At 39.8% G+C, this 24,787-nt stretch overlaps 1 protein-coding gene across 2 annotated transcripts; it reads left to right on the forward strand.

The window, feature by feature from the left end:
* The first annotated feature begins 696 nt into the window (after positions 1–696).
* On the forward strand, positions 697–24,587 carry SYNGR1 (synaptogyrin 1). Of its 2 annotated transcripts, none has more exons than XM_081957075.1 (4): positions 697–1,187; positions 13,675–13,912; positions 18,713–18,858; positions 23,923–24,587. In XM_081957075.1, the coding sequence occupies exons 1-4, from the start codon at positions 1,089–1,091 to the stop codon at positions 24,136–24,138; spliced, it is 699 nt and encodes a 232-aa protein (XP_081813201.1). In that variant the 5' UTR covers positions 697–1,088; the 3' UTR covers positions 24,139–24,587. The 2 variants fall into 2 exon arrangements, with proteins under 2 accessions (XP_081813201.1, XP_081813202.1); XM_081957076.1 differs by having other exon boundaries at positions 22,652–24,065.
* Positions 24,588–24,787: the final 200 nt, after the last annotated feature.

Raw genomic sequence — 24,787 nt, forward strand, 5'->3', positions numbered from 1 at the left:
CAAAAGGCAACTGGACTTTGTTTTTCCATGAAGACATTTCGCCTCTGATCCAAGAAACTTCTTCAGTTCTGAACTGAAGAAGTTTCTTGGATGAGAAGTGAAACCTCTTCAAGGAAAAACAAAGAAAGTCCAGTTGCCTTTTGAAAAAGCACCTTTGGGACAACCATGACCTGGATGACCGAGAATCTCCAAAGACTCCAACTGGACACCTTTCTTAGGAATATCTAAAGTGACACAAAAGGCATCCTTTCAGGTTCTCCCAAGTTCTCCCACAAGCCAATTGCTATAAAAATGGCACCCAAAAGTAAGAAAGTTCCATTTAACCCAGGAGGCCTCTACGTCTTGTGTCTTTTACATCTTGTTTTGGTAAGATATGAGCATGTTTAATTATCATTTTAACGAAGACCAGCACAGACCTATTCCCGTCTATCCAGAAAGAAAAAAAGCCCGCTGCGTTCACTGGGTTACTAAACTATGTAGTGTTTCGGAGGCCTGCAGTCCGCTCCTAAAATAGGGCTCCGGATCCGAAACCGCCTCGTTAAAGAAGACCGCATTCCCTGGAAAGGCCTTCCCGGCCGAGGGAAGCGGAGCTCCGCAGCGCCCTTCCCACCCTCCCCGCCCCCCGCCCTCCAAGTTGCTAGGATGGTGGGTGCACGTAAGCGCCTGCCGTCACTAGGACTCGCGGCCGCCCTTTCGACTGCTGCGGATCGGGAGCGCGCCTGGCTGCCTTTGGCAACCCTGCGTACCGTCTTGTCAGGCGGCTTTCCCACCCCGGCCTTAATTGTCGCCCGCGAGTTTCTCTTCGTTCAGCGCGGCAAGTGAGGCCGGGAGCAAGAAGCGAGGGCGGGGCCGCCGGGCAGAACTCACTCCCAACCAGAACCTCCCGACATCGGCACGCGCGGCTTCACCGTCCCCTCCGCTGACACCGCTGCCTCCTCGCTGCGGGCTGCCGCTCTCGGATGCTGGACGGCGCAGCCTGGTCTCTGCCCTCTGTCCGTGAGCATCCGTCCCTGGCGCGGTAAACTTTGAGGGAATAAGCTCGGAGGGAAAGGCAGCTCGGCAGGTCTTGCCAGAGGGCTGCTCCGAGGATGGAACCGGCCGCGTACGGAGCTGGCAAAGCCGGAGGCGCCTTTGACCCCCAGACCTTCATCCGGCAACCTCACACGATGCTCCGGATAGTTTCTTGGGTAAGGAGGCGCTCCTGGAAGGTCGTCCGGTTATTGAAGGAAGGGACGAGCTTTCCTGATCGAGGGGCTTAGCCCGGCGCGTTCAAAGCCACCTGCACGCTTGGAAATTCTCCTCCAAAATGTGGCGTAGGTGGCTCGTTTGCGAAGAGCCGGGCTGGGTGCAAATGTACGCGAACCTGACCTTAAGGTTTAAGAGGGAGCCGCTCGAGCAGGAGCCATTGGCACTTGGTGGGCTTTTTTTTTTTTTTAAAGCCGTGTCCTTTTTCATGCGGGCGGCGCGAAGCATTTTATGGAGGCGATTAGGGATACCCGGCGGGGCTGGCTTGGATTGCAAAAGCCACGGACTGGCTCGATCGCCTTCCTCTGGAAGAGCCTGCAGGGCAAAGGGGAGATCTGGGGTTTGGCCTGGCTGAGCAGCAGAATTAGACGGCCCTTGATGACCTTTAAGATGGCAGGGAGGCAGGATCACCTTCCAGCTCAGGCCTCTGCCTCTTCTGCTTTCAGTCTTTTCTGCGGTGCAGCCCCTTGCAATGGTTGTTTTGGCTGCCTGCAATGTATGTAAAGGGATACTGTGTGTTATGCAGCAAGTGGTAAGGAGAAGGAAAAATAGCACAAGGATTCAGTCCCCCTCTTCTTCCCATCGCCTGGAAGAAAGGCCCTTAATGATTTGGTATGTGGGGAAGAAAATGGCAAAACTTTGATCTGTCCTTTGCCTTTCTCAAAAACTTTTTTTTAAAGGGGTGATTTCCACTGGTTTCCCTCACCTTTCATGCTGACACCACTGTTAATTTTGATCAAAATAAGGAAAACAGAAGTTTTATGTAAGAAGGAGCTGTCTTATGGACAAAGAAAGTTGGAAAAGGAATTAAGAGAATAATGGTGAATTTTCCGTCCTCTATGAATCCCACTCTCCATGTTTTAGTTTCCTGTTTTGTTTTTCAACGTTTGCAAGGAGGATAGGGGTAAGGAACCGAGGAGGGGAAATATACGAGGGGTGAAAATGTGTGTAATCCTCTAAATCCTCAATTCCCTTAGCTCCAATTTTAATATTTCTCCCCCCACATCCCATTTATGTATCTCTATATACCGCAATTTTTATGTAGGCGCCTGTAAATGTAATGGGGAAAGTGATGGAGATATAGCCAGCCAGTCCAAAGAGAAGAATTCCTTCCTGTACGTGTCTTTTTTCCCCCCCTTTTGGAAGGGATGAATCAGGGAGAGGTCATTCCATCTTGTGACACTTTGCCATGGCTGCTGTGCACCTATCGTGTTTGCAAGAAGGTCATTTAGATTAGGAGAGCAAATTGCAAACAGAAAGAGCTTTTGTCTCCTGTGAGTGTCACAAGGAGAGAAAAGGAGGATATAGTGACAAGGAAGAAATTGCAGAAATGGAATGGCTTCCTTCTCCCCCCCCCCCCAACTGATCAAGGAAAGCAGACTGAGCTGAGGCTGACATAGATATAGCTTAGGGCCTGGAAACCTGAGAGACGACTTATCTCCAATGGTTTTTTTTCCTACCCAATATGTTCCACCACAGGGGATGTGCTCCAGCCTCCCCCCCCCATTAAACATTGTCATGTGGTGGGATCTAGGAAGCATGATTTCCCTGTTGCAGCCCCCCCCCCTCACACACACCAGAGGAAGATCTTCTCTTCTAAGACCCAGAAAGCTTAAAAAAACCTGGCTTTGATCTCAACTGAATGATTGGTGCTTTTCATCCCTCTTTTGTTTGAAGATTTTGTTAGCATTCCATTGGTTTAATGTTTTTCCTTTTTTAATGTTTTTTCTAGTTTTGTATGTCAACAGTCTACTGGGGTTGGACAGCCAATGAATATAAACAAACAAACAAACAAATATTAAGCATAACCTTACTTGTCATCCATTCAGATCTTCAGGAGGAAGCCAAAACAGTAGGATCATGTGTATTTCCCGTCTAATCCATTCCTTATGGGAGTTTTCCCATGTTTCCTAGAAATAACAAGGACTGGGGCCTCTTGTCTACAAAACCTCTCCTCTGATATTAATTATGAACCATAGCTTAAGAATGCAGCAGCGAAAAAGGCCAGTGCGATCTTGGGCTGCCTTCATGTTAGCATTGCATCTACATTGCAGGAGATAGTAGTGGCTGCCCTCTGCAATGAGTAGATTGCACTTGGAGTGTTGTGTCCACTTCTGGGTGCTGCATTTTAAAAGGGCTGCATGGAGTAAGTTCAGAGAACTGAGGGGCATTTAAGCTCCAAATAAGATGACTAGGGGAGAAATGACATGGTTGTACAACAGGGATGTCAAACTCAAGGCCCGGAAGCCGGATCTAGCCCACAGGATGCTTAGATCTGGCCTGCAACCCTCTGCCGGAGTGCCCTCCCGAGCTCCATTTTCTCTGGCAGAGGGTTGCAGGAAGCAGTCGCAGCCGGAAATGGAGCTCAGGAGCCCATTTTGATTGGCAGAGCACTCGGGCCACCACAGGCACCCCCAACACGAGTGACGTCAAGCTGGCCATACCCACCACGACCACCATGGTCCCACCAAGGTCAAACATAACGGTGATGTGGCCCTCAATGAAATTGAGTTTGACACCCCTGTTCTACAATAAAGCTTGTCATACGCAAGAGTGAGTCAACTCTGCTCTCTTGAATACCAATAATTGGATATTTAAAGAAAAACAGTTCATGCTGAACATTATATGGAATTTATGATAAGAACTGTTAAAAGTAATGAAACAGTTTGCCCAACCAGTACTAAAGTCTTCATTGGGGAAATGATTTCAAACATTTGCCCCGATTCCTTCTCTTTCTATGGGATTGGACTAGATGACCAATAAAGTACTTCCCAACTCATGCATTCAATGAAGTTTTTTTTTTTAAAAATTACTTATTTTAATGTGAGTGATTGCCATTCATTTCCATGGAAGAGACGTCATGGAAAGTACTGAAAGAAAGGTGGGGAAGGGGTTTATGAATGAAAAACTTAAGAAATCTTAGCAAATTTCTATAGATAATTAATGTGACTAGTAGGCATGTGTCTATCTGGATAGATTTTACAGTACAGCATGTTTACTGTTCTTATTAGAAGGGGGAAGGCAGTTGGCTCCCAGTTGCTGCTGAAATTCATGAATTCATGAAGTGATAGGAAGAACCTTGTGTTGCATGTGATAGACAGTCCAGGTGACAAAACAGCAGTGGTCAATTACAGTTAACAGAATTGACAGGATGTGTCCTGAGATGGATGTTGTTTCTGGTCTTGAGAATTTAGGACAGAACATCTCTGATTTAAAGCTGTGACTTCATTTCTACAGGGCTTCACTAAATCAAGGAGAAGAGTTTTTGCAGCATGTTGCTTTTTTGAGTGCCACTTCTTCATGAAATGAACTCTCAGTTGCAGGAAGATGCTTAGCATCCTTTTAAAATTTTCCCCTTGAGTGTCTCCACATTTCCCCAGAGTCATTAACTACATATTATACTTTGACCTTGGAAGTGACTTTGATAGGTCTCTGTTTCTTGTTATAACACCATTGACTTGATAAACAAGTGAATCATAGAAGAGTAGAAACATTTCCAGATCATTTTCTGTATGTTTATTTGGGATGAAGTCCTCCTGAGTTTGTGGGCTTATCCAATTTACATGCTTGTAGGACAAACGTTTCATAAATTGGAGCACAAGCTTAAAGGAGCAAATTAGATAAATGGCTACAGAAAAACAACTTTTTTCCCCTTCTTGTTTAGATTTTTTTTTCTCTTTTGTGGCAATAGAATTCTTCCCCTACCCAGTTCAGCTACCATGCTTTTTGTCACAAATTTATAATCAGTGCAAATTTAAGCATATGTACTGATAATAAGTCTCAATAAGCTTCATGCAACTTGCTTCCAAGCAAATATTTATACCTCTCCAGCCCTATTTTAGAATTATATCAATGTTATGGAAAAATACTGGCGTAAACATTACATAGTCAAAACAGGTAACAGCTATCCATTCAGAATTGTTGAACAAATCAAGTGCAAAATATTAATCCTATTATATTTTCTAATAGGCTTTATAATAGTGATGGGCTACATAGTGTACTGTTTCTAGAGTTTGCTGATTCTTTTATTTATTTCGCTGTATTTCTAGTGTTGTGAATTAAAGAATTTAAAACGAATGGGTGCTGAGAATGAGTTTATTTATAACAGAGTACAAAAAATGTTGCCTGAAACCACGTGAAATCAACTAGCATTCTTTTTATGAGGTCAAACCTAATAGAATGAGGGGAGCCAAATACTTGGGTTGCTTTTTGCCTTGGTGGTAGTTGTGGTGGAGCTGGAGAGTGATTATCTTTTTAATCTTTCAGAAAAATATATCCTAATATTCTATTAGTAACAGATGGATTTGGACTAAATGCAGGAAGCAGAAGAAGACAATCTTGGTTAGTACAACATAGTCAGTTTTCCAGAGCAGTTCATTATCTTGAATGCAATTATTGTAGTAATAAGCAGACAGAGGATAAAAATGTTAAGTCTGATGATGATTAAAAAACAACTTAGATGTGGCCTATTAAATGTTGGACCTTGAGGTTGTATGTACTAAACTGACAACTAAACTGTACTAAACTGGCAATATGTTTGCTGTATAGCAGGACTTTTTTAGAAGACTAATGTACCAAATTTAAATTCAAGAATGCTTTTCTGTGATGTTGGAACTTTGCCAGTTATTGTCGTGAAACATACACTAGTCCCATAGGAATAACATTGTTGTGCTAAATTAAGTAGCTAAAAACATCATTGATTTAGATAAGATCACTTTAGGTGTGTTTAGTAAACATAAATAGGAACAGGCAGCAAAATATATAATATAATGATATTCTCTGCAACATTGCCAGCTTTATTCATGGTGTGAAAAAGTTTAAAAGCTGATTTTTGCTCTTCAAGCTATACATAGAATTTGGCCAGGCTAATGTTATAGTTGGTTTGCAATTTTCGTCTCTGCGGGTGCAATATCAGATGCTGTTAGGTTGCTATTAGGAAGCTTCACTGAAGAAGTATGATTGATAACAGTTCCTTTGTGATTTATATTCCAGTCGAAAGCCACATTTAGAAACCCTGCTGAAATTAGTGGCACTTCCAAGCAAGTATATGTTGAGATTACATTCACTACCGGTATTCATTATTCATGAAGTTATAGCTACATTCTAGTTATGGAGCAGAAAATAATACTTACCTGCATATAAACCATGGAGAACTCCTTGGCCCCTTCTCATTCACTTTAAATGTACTTTGGAAAATGGTGGGGCCAAGCCTTAATAAGACCACACCTAGAATACTGCATTGAGTTTTGGTCACTGCACTATAAAAATGTTGAGACTCTAGAAAAAGTGCAGAGAAGAGCAACCAGGATGATTATGGGACTAGAGACTAAACATACGAAGAATAGTTACAGGAACTGGGCATGGCTAGTCTAGTGAATATTAGGACCAGGAAAGACATGATAGCAGTGTTCCAATATTTGAGGGGTTGCCACAGAGAGAAGGGGTCAAGCTATTTTCCAAGGCACCTGAAGGCCCACCAAGGAATAATGGATGGAAACAGATCAAGGGGAGATTCAACCTAAAAATAAGGAGAAATTTTCTGACACTGAGAATAATCAACCAATGGAATAGCTTGCCTTCAGAAGTTATGGGAGCTTCATCACTGGAGGCTTTCAAGAAGAGATTGGACTGCCATTTGTCAGAAATGGTGTAGGGTCTCCTGCTTGGGCAGGCAGTTGGACTAGGTGACCTACAAGGTCCCTTCCAAATCTGTTAATCTGTTAAAGACAATGAATAGAATCTCTGTAAAATGGTTGCAAATATATGAGACACTGAGAAAATGTTAGGAGGCAAAATAGATCCGGTGCTCCCAAGAATTCAGTCTCTCTAAGAAACTCATAAATACTTTTTGCTAGAAGTCTCCATTAAGGTTTAAAGAAAGCATTGCTGTGTATTACTTTATTGACTCTAATATTCTGATTATGATATAATATGCATTTTTAATCTCTGAAAGCCCAGTGTTTGTATGAGCTTTCTATCATTGGATTCTATGGGTAATAAAGCTTTCTTGATTATTAGCAATTCAATGCTTTCTTAGATTTTGTTCAGGATCGTCAAATGTTAAACTTTTTCTGTGCATTTTTCACCCCAGGAGATGGGGGCTTCTTGAAGATGCTGCTTTAGCAGTTCTATAGTTCTATGAGTTTTATCCCTGAATGTTTTAAAGCTTCACTCTTTAAGCACCAAAAGAATGTTGGTGTTCTTTTTAATTATCTTTGCATAGTTTTTAGTATCCTAATGGAGCAGTAACAGCCGTGTGTTCTGAAAGATATAAGGCCAAGAATTGGAACTACAAAATTTATTACTTTGCTGTAAATACTGTAAAGCAGTTGTGAGATCTTTCTCTGTCCCACATACTGGGGTTGGGGGAAAGGCTATCAAGTAAAAGGACCCTCCCTGACAGATTAGTGATGGCAACACAATATACAAAATGTACCCACAGCAGTGGGAGGAAGGGGGACATTCCAGAGGACTTCGGGGAAGGAAGTGGAGACTTCAACCTTTCATCCTATGGGCATAAATAATCCTGTGCTACTACACAGTATTCTTCAATTTTTATTTTTAAATTAGTGGTATATCTATAAAGAGATGCCATAAGAGACAAAACTCTAGCACTGTTCATATCTTTAGGGGAAAGCAAAGCCTGCTTTCTATTATTTCAAATCAATTTGAGTATTGGAATTATAGTTAGGCTGAACCACAACTAAAAATTGGAATCATCTGAACAATTTTTGTTTACAATCACTACTTCATTCACTTTTAACCCCTGAAATAGAATAGCAGCAGCTATAGTTTTGGAAAATAACAGTCCTGTTTTCCAGACCGTCAATCTACAGCATTTAGGTGAGTGTGGAATGCAGCGTATTGCTTGGATTCTTTGAGAGAAGCATATTAAATGTTTGCTGGAATAAGATATGTCTGTGGTGTGTTCAAGTTTCCTAGATTCCCTGGAGAGCTGTTCATCTTCCATTTAGAAAGTGAACGTAGTCTGCAACTTTTTAAAGCACCTTTATCATCCAGTTCTTATATTTGTCCTCTGCAAATGCCAGGAGATCCCAGGAAAAGATGTCACTGTTTCCCAGGCAGATGGCTACCTTCATGCTACCGCATACTTGGAAGTACCTTTTAGGAATCAATTCCAAACTGTTTCACAGCCATACAAAATATTTCTCCTTAGATTAGTATTTAAATGCAAGATACTGGGAAGAGAGTGGAGTTGCCTTCACTGTAATTGGCCTTCCTGTGGATAAAAGTTCCCATCTGTGCACATGTATTTCTCTATATGTTTTCTATTAGAAACCAGCTGTGTTTCTTTTTTAAAAAAATGCCTTCAAAACTTCTAATAAAAATAATTAAAACAATATCACAGCATTCATCTACATCCAATATTAATTTATACATTTAAAAACAATATGTATTTATCAAAGAAGATGCCCATTTTGTGGGAAGAAAGGGAGTGTGTTCCAAAAGGTAAGCTTGATAGCATTTCTTCCAGTAGAAATTTCTCTTCCACATCTTGAGGCATGAAGAAATTCAACAGATTATTGGCACGCTACACAATGAGAATTTTCTCTCTCTCCCTATTGCCAAAAAACAGTTTATATGTCAAATGAATGCCTGTCATGGTGCTGTTAAGACAAAGCAATTATTGGGAGGGAGAAGGTTGGCAATGCCACCATCCTTAATTTTTGTCTTTTTCCCCCTCAGGACTAGGCAAATTATACTTCTGTCATGCATATACTGTACATTTTATGAAAGCACTTTCCTTGAGAATTCTTATTCCTACCATCCATTTAAAAGCTCTTAGACAGGAATTGGGGCATGTGAAAGTAGGAAAATGAGTAGCAAGGGGGGGAGGAAATGCGGGGTAATTATACAATGATTAAAAATGTAAAAGAAAGTTCTGTTTCTCAAAGATTTGCAGAACAGGATTTCATAGAAGCGGAAAGTAGGAAAGGGCTGTTTAATCTGCTAAATTCAACTCCCTGCTCAGTTGCAAGAATCCAAATTACAGTAAAGTCTGAACCGATGAAAACACGCAGTAAAGTAAATTCATGAATTCTCTGGGTAACTGACTTTTTGTTTTTGGTTAGGAAGAGTTTTCCAACATTCCGTTTGAATCTACATTCCTGACACTTTTACTTTGTGTCCTGACTTCTGGAATAAGAAAAAACAAGGCCTAATCTCTTAAATTATATCCTTTCAGATATTTGAAGAATGCCTTCATATGCCCTTCCATTGTCTTTTCTCACAGTTAAAACAGTTCAGTCCCTTCAATTTCCCTTCAAGGACTTCAGCTTCTAATCCTTTGATCATGTACATTGATCTTTCGTGAATCTTTCCCAATTTCTCTATATATCCTTTTAAAAGTGTAGTTCCAAGAACCAGACAAGATAGAATCTGATCAGTGCAGAATAAAATAGAACAAATACTCCTAATTTGGAAATTATACTTTTATTGATGTAAGCTAAAATTGCATTTGTTTGTTTTACAGTCACTTCACACTGGTGGATCGGAATCAGTTTGCAAGCTACTCTTCTAAAATATTTTTCTTAAGTACCTAAACAGGTATCCCTATATCTGTATAGTGATTGCTTTGAGTTTTATCTTCTGGAATAAAAATTATCCTATCCAATTTTGAATAATATGCAAACTTGATAAGCATTCTATCCACTTCGTATCAAAGTTATTTATGCTGCTCTGTGACCATAATAAAGGTCTGATAGATCGGTTGACTGACATCCAAATCATTAAATGAAAATGTGAAATGTAGAGGTAGAGAATCATAAAGGAGAAGATCGTATATAAGAAATAGGCGAGCACCTAGAAGCATGGTGAGGTAAGGCTGATACCTTAGTTAGGCTTTAAACTGTAATCAGCAGCACCTTAAATTGTGCCTAGTAGATAAAAGGTAACCAGTAAAGACCTTTTTGTACAAATATTGTATGAACCTTGTATTTTCTGGTGTCATGTTTTGTACCAACTGCAATTTTTGGACACTTTTTAGGGCAGTCCCAGGTTAAGTGAAATGCAATATTCAAGCCACGATATAAGCAAAGCATGGAGAAAGATCTATCTCTTATTTAAAACCATTGGAACATGATATGTGTGAGATATCCAAGCTATATGTTAAATTGTGCAGAACTGAATACAGTAGTAATACAGAGGCATCAATTTTCAAGCAAATAGGAATGCACTGAATTCATTTTCAGGAATGGCAGAGAAAGCATTTCTGTAGAAAAGTATGAGAATTGCATGTTTCATGAAACTGAAATGTCAAAAAAGACTGGCAGCTGGCAGCATGTAAAGTATAAATATATGATAGCAAAGGTACCACTTATTATTTCAAGTTACAAACAATATTAAAAGTGAAAAGTGCCAACAACATGATTCATCCTGACCTTCCTAGGCAGTGGTTCTGTCTATAGTTATCTAGGATTTAGTCCATTGTGAATAGGATTTGCTTATTAATGGGCATGTAGAAGGTTGGTTTTATTAAATTCAGAAGCCGTGTAAGATATTCTAAGCATTTTTAAGAATAGGTTTGATGAATAGGTCTCATATGAAAAAGACTCAGAATAATTTGTGCTCCGGACAGGAAGTTCTTCAGCTGGACAGACGTGGGCTCCTAAGAGCCTCACATGAACCCTGTCTGACAAACCATCTCCAAGTTCCTTTTTTTGGATCAGAACCCCCACTGGAGGTGGGGGCGAAGAAGGGCAGCGTCTCATCAGACCCAGAGGGAGGTAACTCGTAGGTCAGACATTTGCCTTATGAATAGGAGTCAGGGCGGCAGTCTGCAATATGGCTGATAAAATGCTGACTTTTTTGTCAAAGCAAATTTACAGATTTATATTCTGTTATAAACCTTGTGAGAAATTTGATGGTTTAGCTGCAGCACTTCCGGGAGGAGAAGGATTCATAATGAGGAAAGTACTAGAAATAAAAAGAACGAGTGGTTTCAAAAATTAAATAATACACTGATCAAGGAGAATGGCAGCTTTCGTTGCCTGGTGCTCAAGAGGCATCTGGGGCCTGAGATGCCAGCACATCACATGATACTTAAGAGAGCTTAATAGACCACTGGAAATGAGTATCATGCTGCAGGCATCACATGGCAGTCAAGAGATCTATTGTGTAAGCTATCTGCTCAATTTACTTTGCAACATTAGGGATAAGGGAGATGCGGTCTTTGATTACTGACTGACTTTATGGAGAAAATATCCAGTGAAAATTACAAGTGAAGCTTCAAAAACGCAGGAGTTCTGAGAAAATATTTTAGTGTTTAATCTAGTGTCTATCAGGTCTCTGTGCCTTGCCTTCTCTCTCATTCTTTCTTCATTTTCTTGGAAATGCTTTGCCTACAGCCATATGTTTGTCTGTCCATCCTCTATATCTATAAATAGAAGTGACCTGAAACTTTATCAAACAGTCATTAATTCTGATTTTCTGCTATCAATCTCTATGTACGTGCTATACAATTTATTTCAGAAGGAAATGTAATCAGGTCCCGGGTTTAAAGAAATAGTCCTAAATTGTGGCACATGCTGATAAGTACATGAAATTTTTCAGAAGCTTCCTAATCACACCTTAATTGGGATTGTTTTGTTCCACAGCTAATAAGGCTCTTTATTGTCCCAAAACTATAACATGAGTTAGATTTCTTTTAGTTTTATTAGTAAGACGTTAGTATGGAAGTGGTTCAAAAGAAAAGGTATACTGGTGTTTTTAATGATTGCTCCATGGTTAGAGGTTGTTTAATGAAGTATTTTTCAACCTTGGCCTGTTTAAGATGTGTGACTTTCAGCATGTTTTAAATCTTTTTAAAATATTGATATCACTTTAAACATGTGTATCAGTATTTTTATACCATAGCAGTTTATTTTAAAATATTTTAAATAAAAATAATAAAGGAATTATAAATACTGTTGGTTATGGTAAACAGGTCTGTAAACAGCCATGCACCATTTCTGAGGTAACCATTATTCAAGGTAGTCACACAATAGAGCATAGACATTACGTGGCATAGGCCAAATTGTCTGCAGACCATCTATTTTTGTTCATTTTGCCTTTCAGTCTTAGGTTCAGGTCCTTAATAGGTCAAATATCTGAATCATTCTGAAGAATAGATTTGAACTCTACTTTCAGCTGGTTCTTATTTTATGACTACCTTGGTGTTATGTAAATATTATGTAGTTGTAATAAATACATTGAGAAAAACAGGAAAAAGATAAAGAAGTTTAAAGAAATGAATTAATGAATGAACAATAAAACAAAAGTATAATTGAACAAGTAAATGAAAAGTCAAGAATACTAATGATGGAATATAATTTCTGAATGTTATTCATGTATTTTTTCTTGATTTGAAAAAAATAAGGAATTTAAAAAATGGTATGCATATGCAGTATTCTAAATGTGCTCTTAGTAACCTTAGTAAGACCACATTTAGAATACTGCACCCAATTTTGATCACCAAATTATAAAAAAGATGTTGAGACTATGGAAAGAATGCAGAAAAGAGCAACCAAGCTGATTTAGGGGGCTGGTGGCTAAAACATATGAAGAACGGTTGTAGGAATTGGGTTTGTCTAGTATAGTGAAAAGAAGGACTAGGGGTGACATGATAGCAGTGTTCTAATATTTGAGGGGCTGCCACAAAGAAGAGGAAGTGAACCTATCTTCCAAAGAGCCAGAAGGCAAGACAAGAAGTAATGGATGGGAACTAATGAAGGAGAGAAGCAACCTAGAACTAAGGAGAAACTTCCAGCTTGTCTTCAGAAGTTGAGAATGCTTCATCACTGGAAGCTTTCAAAAAGAGACTGGAAAGCCACTTGTCTGAAATGGTATAGGGTCTCCTGTTTGAGCAGGGGACTGGACTAGAAGACCTCCAAGGTCCCTTCCAACTCTGTTATTCTGTTATATGAAAGCTTAAGTGGATGGATGGGTTGCGATGACATAAATTACTAGATCTAGAGTTCTTATGGCTGCTCGGTTGATCTAGTTCAGGGGTTGGCAACCTTAAACACTCAAAGAGCCACAAAGGTCCTAAACAGAAGCCCCCTCCCCCCGGTTCAATTCTGGAGCCAACTGGAAGTCCAGTTCCCCCACTATAGAGTCTCCTCCTAATGCGGCATCCTTTTTTCCTCTGCTGACCAGAAATCCAATCCCCCCCCCAAATAGAGTCTCCTCCTTTTTCTTCTACCTGTCCTAACTGAAAGCCCTATTAATTGTGGAGCTGACCGGCAACAGGGAGCTGCAGCAGAGGGATGAAAGAGCCACATGTGGCTCCAGAGCTGCGGGTTGCTGACCCCTGATCTAGTTGCTAAGTGTCAACACTAACCTGATGATCCATAACCAGCCTGCCTCATGTGAATTTTATATTTGTATAATGAATTCTTTTAACTCTTTTCTCACTTTTCTGTATCCCAGCTTTTTTCCATTGTTGTGTTTGGCTGCATTGTGAATGAAGGCTATATCAACCAACCCGATACATCAGAACAGTTCTGCATCTACAATCGCAACCAGAATGCCTGCAACTATGGTATCACCGTGGGAGTCCTTGCATTCCTCACCTGCCTTCTTTACTTAGCGCTAGATGTCTACTTCCCGCAGATTAGCAGTGTCAAGGATCGCAAGAAAGCTGTGCTTTCAGACATTGGAGTATCTGGTGAGTTTCTGGTGAATGTATATGGGTTTCTATAGGGGCAGTGTGTATGCCTGTTGGTGAATATGTATCTAGCCTTACATCTGTGTACATGATTTAAATGGCTTTTTATTAATCAGAGATGGAGTTGTATTGCTTTGGAATCTGCTTTATTAAGTAAACTGATCACTGATTCAAATTAAAAGCATTTTTTTTGTTCTCTTGCATTATCTTGCTCACCTTTTCTCCTATTCTTAATTTCACCAGTTTTACTCTTTTTATTTTATAAATTAACACATTTTAATTAATTAACTGTGAATAGAAGGTGTTGCCTTTACTGTAATGGAGGACGACTGTCATGCAAGGTGTCCTCTGTCTATGGAGAATCTCACTGCAAATGAGGCCTGTAGAAAAAGAGGGGCCTCTATTGATAGAGTCATGTGGCTGCTTTTTCTTAACATCATTCAGAAATGCACAAATAAAAATAACCAGAAGGATTCTTGGCACCACTTTGTAAAAAAGAAAAAAAATATTCCTAGAAGTACCCTGTTGAAGAGAGAGCTGTTGGATGTAATGGAGAAAGGGAACAACACCCATTTTCAGATATTATCTATAATATTGTGATATGCTAGCTTTACAGCTAGTCAGTCTTTTACATTATTAACTTTCCACCAAATAAATATTCATGCTAAAGCAAGCTAATTCTAAATTAAACTAAAAAGATGCCACTGCCATTTGTTTTGGCTCTAAAGGATACGGTACGACTCAAAATCTTCTCTACTTCTTATGAAACTGAAGACCAAATTAAAAGGAATTGGGGTTGGCTTATGCAGCCTGTAATCGGCTTAAGAGAGTGATCTATCCGTACAGAGAATATTCTGCAAGAGCACTGGCCAGGAGCTTTGAACCAGCAGCATCCATGGGTGGGTGGGTGGGTTGTAAAATGTGCAAGATGGTGAACACAGAATCTAAGACCCAACATGGAGATGCTGCTGTTCTGAACTATTTTTAAAAACTCTCTTGATTTAAGCTTCCCTTTAATTGGTTTCATTGTTCTACTCAGCTATTTCAAGTCTGGTTCCAAATTATTAATATAGTTACAATATATTAAATTGATATATAAACCTTAAAGCAATCACAACTTATTTACCCTAAATCACTTATATTTCAGTGAATTTTTACATCTGAATTACACATCTTTCTTAAAAACATATTTTTTCCTGAGTTGCTGATTTGTTTCTATAGTTCTTCCAAGCATCATAATTTGCTACTGCTAGTAATTGTCTCCAATTGTTTCTGCCTTTCTGGTATGCTTGGGCATAGTGGGCACACTAGGGATCTGCTTAATTAAATGTTGTTATCTTGTGGGACCAAAGGGGTGTGGAACAACATTCCTCCAGACACACATAAGCCCCAATGCTTCAAGCCACCTGGAAGCCTCTTAAGACCTGGCCCTTTTCCCAGGCCTGAAGTTAGGATGTTTGTGGAGCCCCAACAGTTTTTTTAGGAGTGTTATTTATGCGGTTTTGTGTGGGCAACTTAATGAAATATTAACCTTTCATTCATTTTTAAATCTTAAAGTTACCTAGATTTTTTTTGGACTCAGAGAGTCTAGAATCCAATAAATCTGACAAGGCAACAGCTGTCCAGTGGACAGTATTCAGTGAATTATTTTTCACAAATGTGGGGTTTAAATATTATTTTTATAGTTGAGAAGTGATTCCATACTAATTCTTCCTTCAATGAAGCCTTCTCTGACAATGTTCAAACATAAGCTAACGCAGTCTAGCCTAATGTTGTATTGTTGCAGAAAATGACAGGCATTAGACTTCTCAGGATACAGGAGGAGTTTATTTGGCAGCCAGGTTCAGAAATGTTAGCCCATGGCTAACGTTGCGAATTTCTGAAAGACCTTCATTATCGAAGCACGCATTCTTATACATTCTCAAAGACAGTGTAACACGGAAACACTTAACTCATTTCTTATTGGTTACCTTGAGGAAAAAGCCTTATAAGGAGATGGGGGTCTTACTTCTCCTTTTGTTACAGGTATGGACTACCTGCCATTAACGAACTTTAATTGAACCTTGTGGTTTTGGACTTTTGACATAGGGGCATTTACTGGAACATGTTGTGGTTGAAGGCTGATGACATTTCCCTGTCCCTTTAAGCAAGCTTCTAACTGTCCCTTTTATGCCACGTCTTCATTCTTATATTTTAATCCATATTTTATTCTACTTTAGTATGGCCTTCTCCATCCGCAACTCTTCAAGTAATGTGGAGGCTGATTTGACTGAGAATCTTGGAAACCAGCACCCTTGCACCAGGGGTGGGTTCCTGAACCGGTTAGTACCGGTCCGGCCGCGCATTGCTTGCACATGGACATTTGACTAAAAATTGCACAAGACACTGGAGAACAGGCTCAGGGGCATGTCAGGTCTGGGTTGTTGCTGGTTCTGCGACCCAGGTCCAAATTCCACTACCAGTTCGGCTTAACCAGGCCAAACTGTCAGCAACCCATCTCTGCCTTGCACGTTTGAAAGAAAAAAAATGCACTTGTGTTTTCAGAGAAAACAAAGCACATTGCTGTACTAGAGCATCAGGCATCCATTCTCTTCCACTGATGGGCAGATTGTTTCTGTTGCCATCCTTAGAGGTGGCTTTTTCTCCCTCCTATTCAATCATGGAAATTGCCTGCACAAGTCCCTGTAGTTTTCATCCATCCATCCATTCTTATTAGAGATTTGCAAGTCCCTGCAGTTTTATTGACAGAATTTTTCAGAAGCGATTTGTCATTGCCTCCTTCGTAGGGCTGAGAGAAAGTGACTAATTCAAGGTCACCGAGGTAGCTTTGTGCCTAAATCCAGATTAGAACTCACAATCTCCTACTTTCTAGACTGATGTTTTAACCACTACACCAAATGGCTTTGTAAGATGGTACGATTTGATTATAAATCCATTAAGGTACAGTATAATATTTAGATGCATCTGTTAATGATGTCAAGATAGAAAAGAACAGCCAGGGAGATATTTGCTTAATACCTGCTCATTTTTTGTTTTGTTTTGCTTTGCTTTGTCTATTTTAGTGAATTCTATAGCAGAGCTAGCTAGCTTACTGGCATAGAAATGCTACATAAATAATGGAATAAAGGAAATACATTTTGGAGTTATTACTCCAGTTTTCTTAGCTATGATTACTTAAAAGCAAAACTTAGTAATTAAAAAAACTGTGTTTCAAGGCAGTCAGAGTCAGTTTAACTCTTAGTTCTGCTTTGACTCGGAATGAGGCCAAAATCACATGGTTCTCACCCACCCCCACCCTATCTAAAACTGCAGGAATAATAACTCTGTCTGCCATTCAGAACTATTTACAAAGTTTCCCTTTGATTATTTAGACTACTGAGACCTTCAACAATCCAGCACTTGCTTCAAGATAGGGCTCTTTCTACATCAGTCTTCCTTCTCAGCTGAGCCTATGGTCCGTTATATGGTTTAGTAGTTTTTCAGAATTGCTACAATTCAAGAATAAGTGAGCAAGTGATTCCACTGTTGTGAGGCCATTTGTGCAATGGAAATGAATTTACTCTTGATGACTAAGCCTTGCCATTCCACAGCATGTTCCTTACTTAGGGCAGAACTGAGTGTTAACCCAACAAACTTGATTTGCTAGGTAAATGAATAGGTATCCTCTCCCTTCTTCCTCCTTTTCCTAAAAGTCCTCTGCAATACAGCTACGTTCCTTACCAGTTGAAAAGAAAAAAGTTGCTATTGCTGCTGGCTTGCAAAGCATGAAAGAGGAAAAAGAGTACCAGGATAGGAAATTGGTGTGTGTGTGTGTGTGTAGAACTCAACAATTGTGACCACAATTTTCTTTGCTAACCAAGATCGTTGTTGAACGAGTCACACCCAATGTTACAATCTTTTTGCCATGATTGTTAAGCGAATCACACCATTAAGTGAATCCAACTTCCCTATTGACTTTGCTTGTTGGAAGCCAGCCAGGAAGAATGCAATTGGCAACCACATGACTCTGGGATGCTGCAATTGTCATAAATGTATGGTAATTGCCAAGCATCCAAATTTTGATCCTGTGATTACAGGAATGCTGCAATGGTTGTAAGTTCAAGGATTGATCATAAGTCACTTTTTCCAATGCCATTGTAACTTCATATGGTTGCTACATGAATGGTAGTAAATCAAGAACTACTACAATATTTTCACAGCTAGAATTGCATCTGAGTGCAGATCCTTGCCAAATGAAAGATGCTAAAATGACCGATCCAGGGGTGGGTTGCTGCCAGCATTATTGCCGGTTTGGTGTGTGCACAATTTTGTTCTGCGCATTTGCACAGTTGCCCACTTTCCCATAAATAGGTCTGCGCATGTGCAGAACATTAAAATATGGGGAAAAAACATGGTGCGCCAACCGGGGAACTAGTTTGGAGGCGTGGGAGACCTGGGGCGCTGCCGGTTCTGGCAACCCAGGCCAGCAAACCACTACCGGTTCAGCTGAACTGGTAGGAATCCACCTCTGGACCGATCCCATATTTGTCAGGGATAGATAGCAGAGAGGGACCACTAGTTAGCCACTAGTTCTCTTCTTAAAATTCTTTCAATCCCTCAAATTTGGGAGTTGTAAGGCTTGGGAATAATATGTTTGGATTTAACTTGCAATTCCATGCTGTAAAGAACTGGAATTTATCCCAATCTGCAAATCACTTTGAGATGTTATAGGGAAAAATTTCTGAACACGTGTGAGAATTAAAATTCTTGGGTGTGTATTCTTTCATCCTTCCCTCTTGTTTCGGTGGTGATTTCTTACAGGCTTTTGGGCGTTTCTCTGGTTTGTTGGTTTTTGTTTCTTGGCTGACCAATGGCGTGTTTCGAAGGAAGAGAATAGTCCATTGAATGAAGGATCAGATGCAGCCCGAGCAGCCATTGCCTTCTCTTTTTTCTCCATCTTCACCTGGGTAAGTTATGCAGGCTTGGACTTTGTCTAGTAGTGAGGAATGTTATTTATAAGCATCTTATTGCCCCCATTTCCATTTGTATAAGGGAGAGCTCCTCCTTGGCAGTCTTTAACCTTAGGAAATCTGTTTATATGATCTGAATAATCAGTGGCTTGATTCTAGAGGAGGGGAAAAGTTAGTTGGTCAAAAACATTGTTATTTACATACTGTACCTGTTTTCTGTCCATTACTTCCCTACTGGAGATGAAGTTGCAGCAAAGAAAACCAGTTTAATCTGACTTTTACAGCTCTGCATCTCAATGAACTAGAGGAGGCCTTTGAGGCATCTAATCCAACTTGTTTTTCAAATTAAGCTTTGTAAGGCAAAATGGTTCCATGTCAGTTTTCTCCAACCTGATGCTCTCCACATAAGTTGGACTTCCTTTCATGGCTTTAATTGCCATTTTCAAAACATTTTAAAGGTTCTCATTGGCTACTTAAGAAAGGAATGCTTATTTCATTTGATACTAGCATCTTTTTAAAAAGAAAACCACCAAATTTGATGAGACAGTAACTAATTCATTGACTTAGCACTACATTTTTTCCCGTCTATAAATATGAGAAGCAATGTGGAAATTTTTAGATAAATAAAATCATTGCTGGAATAGTTAGATGTAATAACTAAAGCAAACTAGACTTGCCATTTCTACAGTGTGAACGTTATATTTTGTCCATCTTTAAATATTCATTTAATGTCTTTAAATTTAAAATTACCCGCAGTTTGACTGGTGGATTACAAAAAAGAATATTCTGCCTCTGATAATGGAAGGAACAAAAAGTGCAGAGTGGATTACAATTGACACTGATTACTGGCCTAATACATATTACATTTTGGAGATATATTATCATATGGCGTATTTGCCTTATATATTGTCACATGGTGAGAATTTGGAAGAACTGCAAGAGAATTATTACCATACAAGATTATTGCTTTTCATAGAGAAGAAGAGAATTCTCTACTATTTATTTTTATCTACAGGTAAAACTCGAAAAATTAGAATACTGTGCAAAAGTTCATTTATTTCAGTAATGCAATTTAAAAGGTGAAACTAATATATGAGATAAGACTCATTACATGCAAAGCAAGATAGTTCAAGCCGTGATTTGTCATAATTGTGATGATTATGGCGTACAGCTCATGAAAACCCCAAATCCACCATCTCAGAAAATTAGAGTATTACATGTAATCAATAAAACAAGGATTGTACATAGAACAATATCGGACCCCTGAAAAGTATAAGCATGCATATGTACTCAGTACTTGGTTTGAGCCTCTTTTGCAGCAATTACTGCCTCAGTGCGGCGTGGCATAGAAACTATCAGCCTGTGACACTGCTGAGGTGTTATGGAAGACCAGGATGCTTCAATAGCGGCCTTCAGCTCTTCTCCATTGTTCGGTCTCATGTCTCTCATTTTTCTCTTGCAATGCCCCATAGATTCTCTATGGGGTTCAGGTCAGGTGAGTTTACTGGCCAATCAAGCACAGTAATCCCACAGTCATTGAACCAGGTTTTGGTGCTTTTGGCAGTGTGGGCAGCTGGAAAATGAAGTCAGCATCCCCATAAAGCTTGTCTGCGGAAGGAAGCATTAAGTGCTCCAAAATCTCCTGGTAGACGGCTTTGTTGGCCCTGGTCTTAATGAAGCACAGTGGTCCAAAGTCCTGTTGTTCAGTGGTCCAAAGTCCTCTTTTCTGATGAGAGCAACTTTTGCCAAAAGAACCAAAAGCACCAAAACCTTTTGCCAAAGCACGAATGACCGTGGGATTACTGTGCTTGATTGGCCTCTTCATTCTTCTTCCATACTCTGGGTCCTTGGTTTCCAAATAAGATGCAAAAGTTGCTCTCATGGGGCATTGCCAAGAGAAAGATGAGAGACGAGACCGAACAATGCAGAAGAGCTGAAGGCCGCTATTGAAGCATCCTGGTCTTCCATAACACCTCAGCAGTGTCACAGGCTGATAGCTTCCATGCCACGACTCATTGAGGCAGTAATTGCTGCAAAAGGGGCCCAAACCAAGTACTGAGTACATATGCATGCTTATACTTTTCAGAGGTCCGATATTGTTCTACGTACAATCCTTGTTTTATTGATTGCATGTAATATTCTAATTTTCTGAGATGGTGGATTTGGGGTTTTCATGAGCTGTAAGCCATAATCATCACAATTATGACAAATCACGGCTTGAACTATCTTGCTTTGCATGTAATGAGTCTTATCTCATATATTAGTTTCACCTTTTAAGTTGCATTACTGAAATAAATGAACTTTTGCACGATATTCTAATTTTTCGAGTTTCACCTGTATATATAAATATAACCAAATTTTAAGTGCTCCTTTGGAAGAGAACTCAAAAAAAAAAAAAAGGCGGAGGGACAACCCAGAATAGTACAAAATATGATTTTATCTAAAAGAAATTCCTATATTTGTTGATGTAGTCAATTTTTATTTTAGTTTTTTGGAATTTTACAAAATCCTTTCTCTTTCCCCCTGGGTTTTGGTATTTGTTTTCTTCCAGATGCTATTTCAATGTTACACTGCCCCTCCTAAATGAGGGGCCATGTCTTTTCTTCCCAGCCTTTTGGAGGGATGTTGGAGGTTGCACATTGATTCTGTCATATAATTTCCATCAAAACATTTTTGTGGGGATTAGGGTGGGAATGGAAAGACTGGGAGAAGCAAACTGCTCCCTTCCCCCTCGCTAATCTTCCCAAGCATTCTGAAATTCTGCCATTTAAATCTGGCCACTTTATTGGAAAATCTCAATGGTTTTATCTGGGGATGATGAGGCTACCCCACCCAGGGCTACTTATTGCTTTAATAATAATAATAATAATAATAATAATAATAATAATAATAATAATAATAATAATAATTATTATTATTATTATTATTATTATTATTATTTAATTTGTTAGCCGCTCCCTCTCCGCAAGGGACTCGGGGCGGCGTACAATAAAAAACATACATACATACATATAAACATACGGGTACACACATATACATACATATACATACATGGAGGAGGTAATAATCAAATATACATCACATCAATAACAATAAAAATTAGCCATTAAAATATCCCATGATAATAATGCAATTTAATAAGGACTGTCAGGAGGAATAGAATAAACTACGGTTGAGCCAGGCCAGATAATTGAAAGAGGTGGGTCTTGAGCTTTACACGGAAGGAGCGGAGATCGGAAGTAATCCTGATGTCAAGGGGGAGGTCATTCCACAGGGCTGGGCCCATCACAGAGAAGGCCCTGCTCCTGGGTGTCGCCCCCCGACACTGTTTAGCGGACGGCACCCGGAGAAGTCCCTCTCTGTGTGAGCGGATTGGTCGTAGGTCGTAGGGATGTATGGGGCAGGATGCGATCCCGCAAGTCATTGCCAGCACTGATAGAAAAGAATATTTGTGCTCAAGGGTTGAATTATGGAGTCCTTGATGCTCTCTGAGCTTAGTGGCTCAGAGTACCACCAACCTCACAGGGCACCAAGGACCCCCGTCATTGACAGCTTTTAATCTTGGGATGGTTGAGTCCTTTTCTGGTCCAAACAGGGGGAAAAAAACCTATCTACAGGAGACATTTGCTGTCAAAGGAAGTCCTTTATTATAAATAACACCACTTAGCAGATTTCTCTTCTGCTAAATGGAAGTTAAGACATCCAGCTGTTTTCCCCATGTTATCTTTAATTTCAATAAGGATTCACATCTTGTCTGATGCCCTTTGTCCATCCTATTCTTTTCCTACAGAGCTTCCTGACTTTTCTGGCCTTTCGCAGACTTGGAGAAATTACTTTTCAGGAAGAATACAGCACACTGTTTCCTAATTCTTCACCAGTTCTCCCCTAAGCCTGGGTGCATAAAATTGACATATCGGAGAGAAAATGTTTAGAGCAAATATTTCTGATGCTTAAAGCGCAAGGAAAGAAGAAAACAGGATAAAATAGGGCAGGTCCCGCAAATAAAACAGCATGTTTTGGGGAAGAAAGAAAATTCTAGAAACATTGAGATACTTAAGGAAATATTTGAGGTTGTCTTCTTTTGAAGCCTCAAATAGTTGAAAGTAGAATATGTCCTATTCAATTTCTTTTATTTTGCTTCTTTTTCTACGCTTAGTTCTAGATAACACCATTGTGCCTCTTTGGTTCACTTGGTTAACAATTTTAACACTATTGACAAAATGTGTTTTCTATTTCTGCTCACCGTCATATTGCCACAACTTGCTCTTCTGTTGTATAACCTTCATGTTGATGGTATCAGAAGGCAGTTTAGAAACTGCAACAGCTTCCCACACTCTTTCTTCAGCATTGTTTACTAAAAACTATTTCACAAACAAGGTATTATGATGGGGCTGGACCTCTTATAACCACTACTTTGATTAATCTTGAAAACATGGTTCGCCTTTATTTCTACCTGACAACTTCCATAGATCTCCAGAACTAATAAAGGGGGAGTTACATGGATATGAGATGTCCCTGGAAAGCTAATATTGTTTCAAACTCTACCTCCGTAGCCCAGTCAGCATTGGAAAGCTTGGCTGCATAGCCTTGTATGATCCTTCTGTTACCTGTCTCAGGTATATAAATATGAAATATTGAATATGAAAGAGGTCCGACTAATGCCTTCCACATACTTGATCTGGCCTTATTGGGTTTGGATATGTTTTAAAAAAGCAATCCAGAACCATATCTTCTACTGTAGCTTTATTTTCACCAGTCTTTTATCCAAGTAAATAAGCCATAGGATCTCTCCTAAAAGTTTATTCTTCCCTTGCTTACTCTGCAGTTTCTTTCTTGAACTCGCTTGTCTTGGTGAGCTGTACCAGATCATCTGGTCTTTAGAATGTATTTGCATTTAATTAAGTAATTGCAACATGTCTTTTTCCCTAATTTATGTCTTGTGCACTAACCATTATTAACACAGCTTCTATTTGTTTCTTCCTGGTATGTTTCTCTCTTTTGTTTTGTTTTTCCATCCCATTTTCCAAAATCTCCCCCATGGTGCCATATCCTCCCTTAAAGGTGGTCCAGGCTTTTCTGGCATTCCAGCGATATCAACTTGGAGCGGATTCAGCACTCTTCTCCCAGGACTACACAGATCCAAGCCAGGAGGCCGGCATGCCTTATGCACCCTATACAAATGAGGATACCACAGATACCATGGCAGCCTACCAGCAGCCCCCTTCTGCAGATGCTTTTGATGCTGGGACACAAGGGTACCAAACGCAAGACTACTGAAAGCTGTTGGAGACCTCCTATTTCCCTTCCCTCTACCCACTCTCTTCTGCCACTGAGAAATCAGCGTGCAAAGCAGACCAGAGCAACAGGTGACTCTTGGCCAGTTCTGGCCTTCTAGGTTCTCTCTTTTTTTTTTAATTTCTTCTTTACAGAAAATGCCTCCTCCCCCGGAATTCTCCATCATAACTAGATTGCTCATTGCAAAACATTTTATTGTTTGCGTTGCCGTGATAGATTCTTTGTATGGGAAGCTCAAGCTGTCTTAAAGAGGGAAAGAATCTCAAGATGTTGTTGGTGGAAAGCATAAGCACTGGGATGTGGATGAATACTAGTTAAGATGCCAGTGTGTAAATGTAAGTGCTGAGAAATGAGAATAAGAATTGGACAGAGGAGTAGAGCATCCTATAAATGGGTAGTGAAAGTGGGCAAGCAAAGGTGAATGCTGTACATCGGGGGTGTCCAAACTTGGGAACTTTAAGACTTGTGGACTTCAACTCCCAGAATTCCCCAGCCAGCTGGCTGGGGAATTCTGGGAGGTGAAGTCCACAAGTCTTAAAGTTCCCAAGTTTGGACACCCCTGATGTACATAGCAGCAAGGAAAAATATAGAGATGGAAAGCAGAAAAGGATATCAGGTAGGTGAGAATGGA

Source organism: Natrix helvetica (genome assembly GCF_964273705.1).
Source record: "Natrix helvetica genome assembly, chromosome: 6".
Classification (NCBI taxonomy): Eukaryota; Metazoa; Chordata; class Lepidosauria; order Squamata; family Natricidae; genus Natrix; species Natrix helvetica.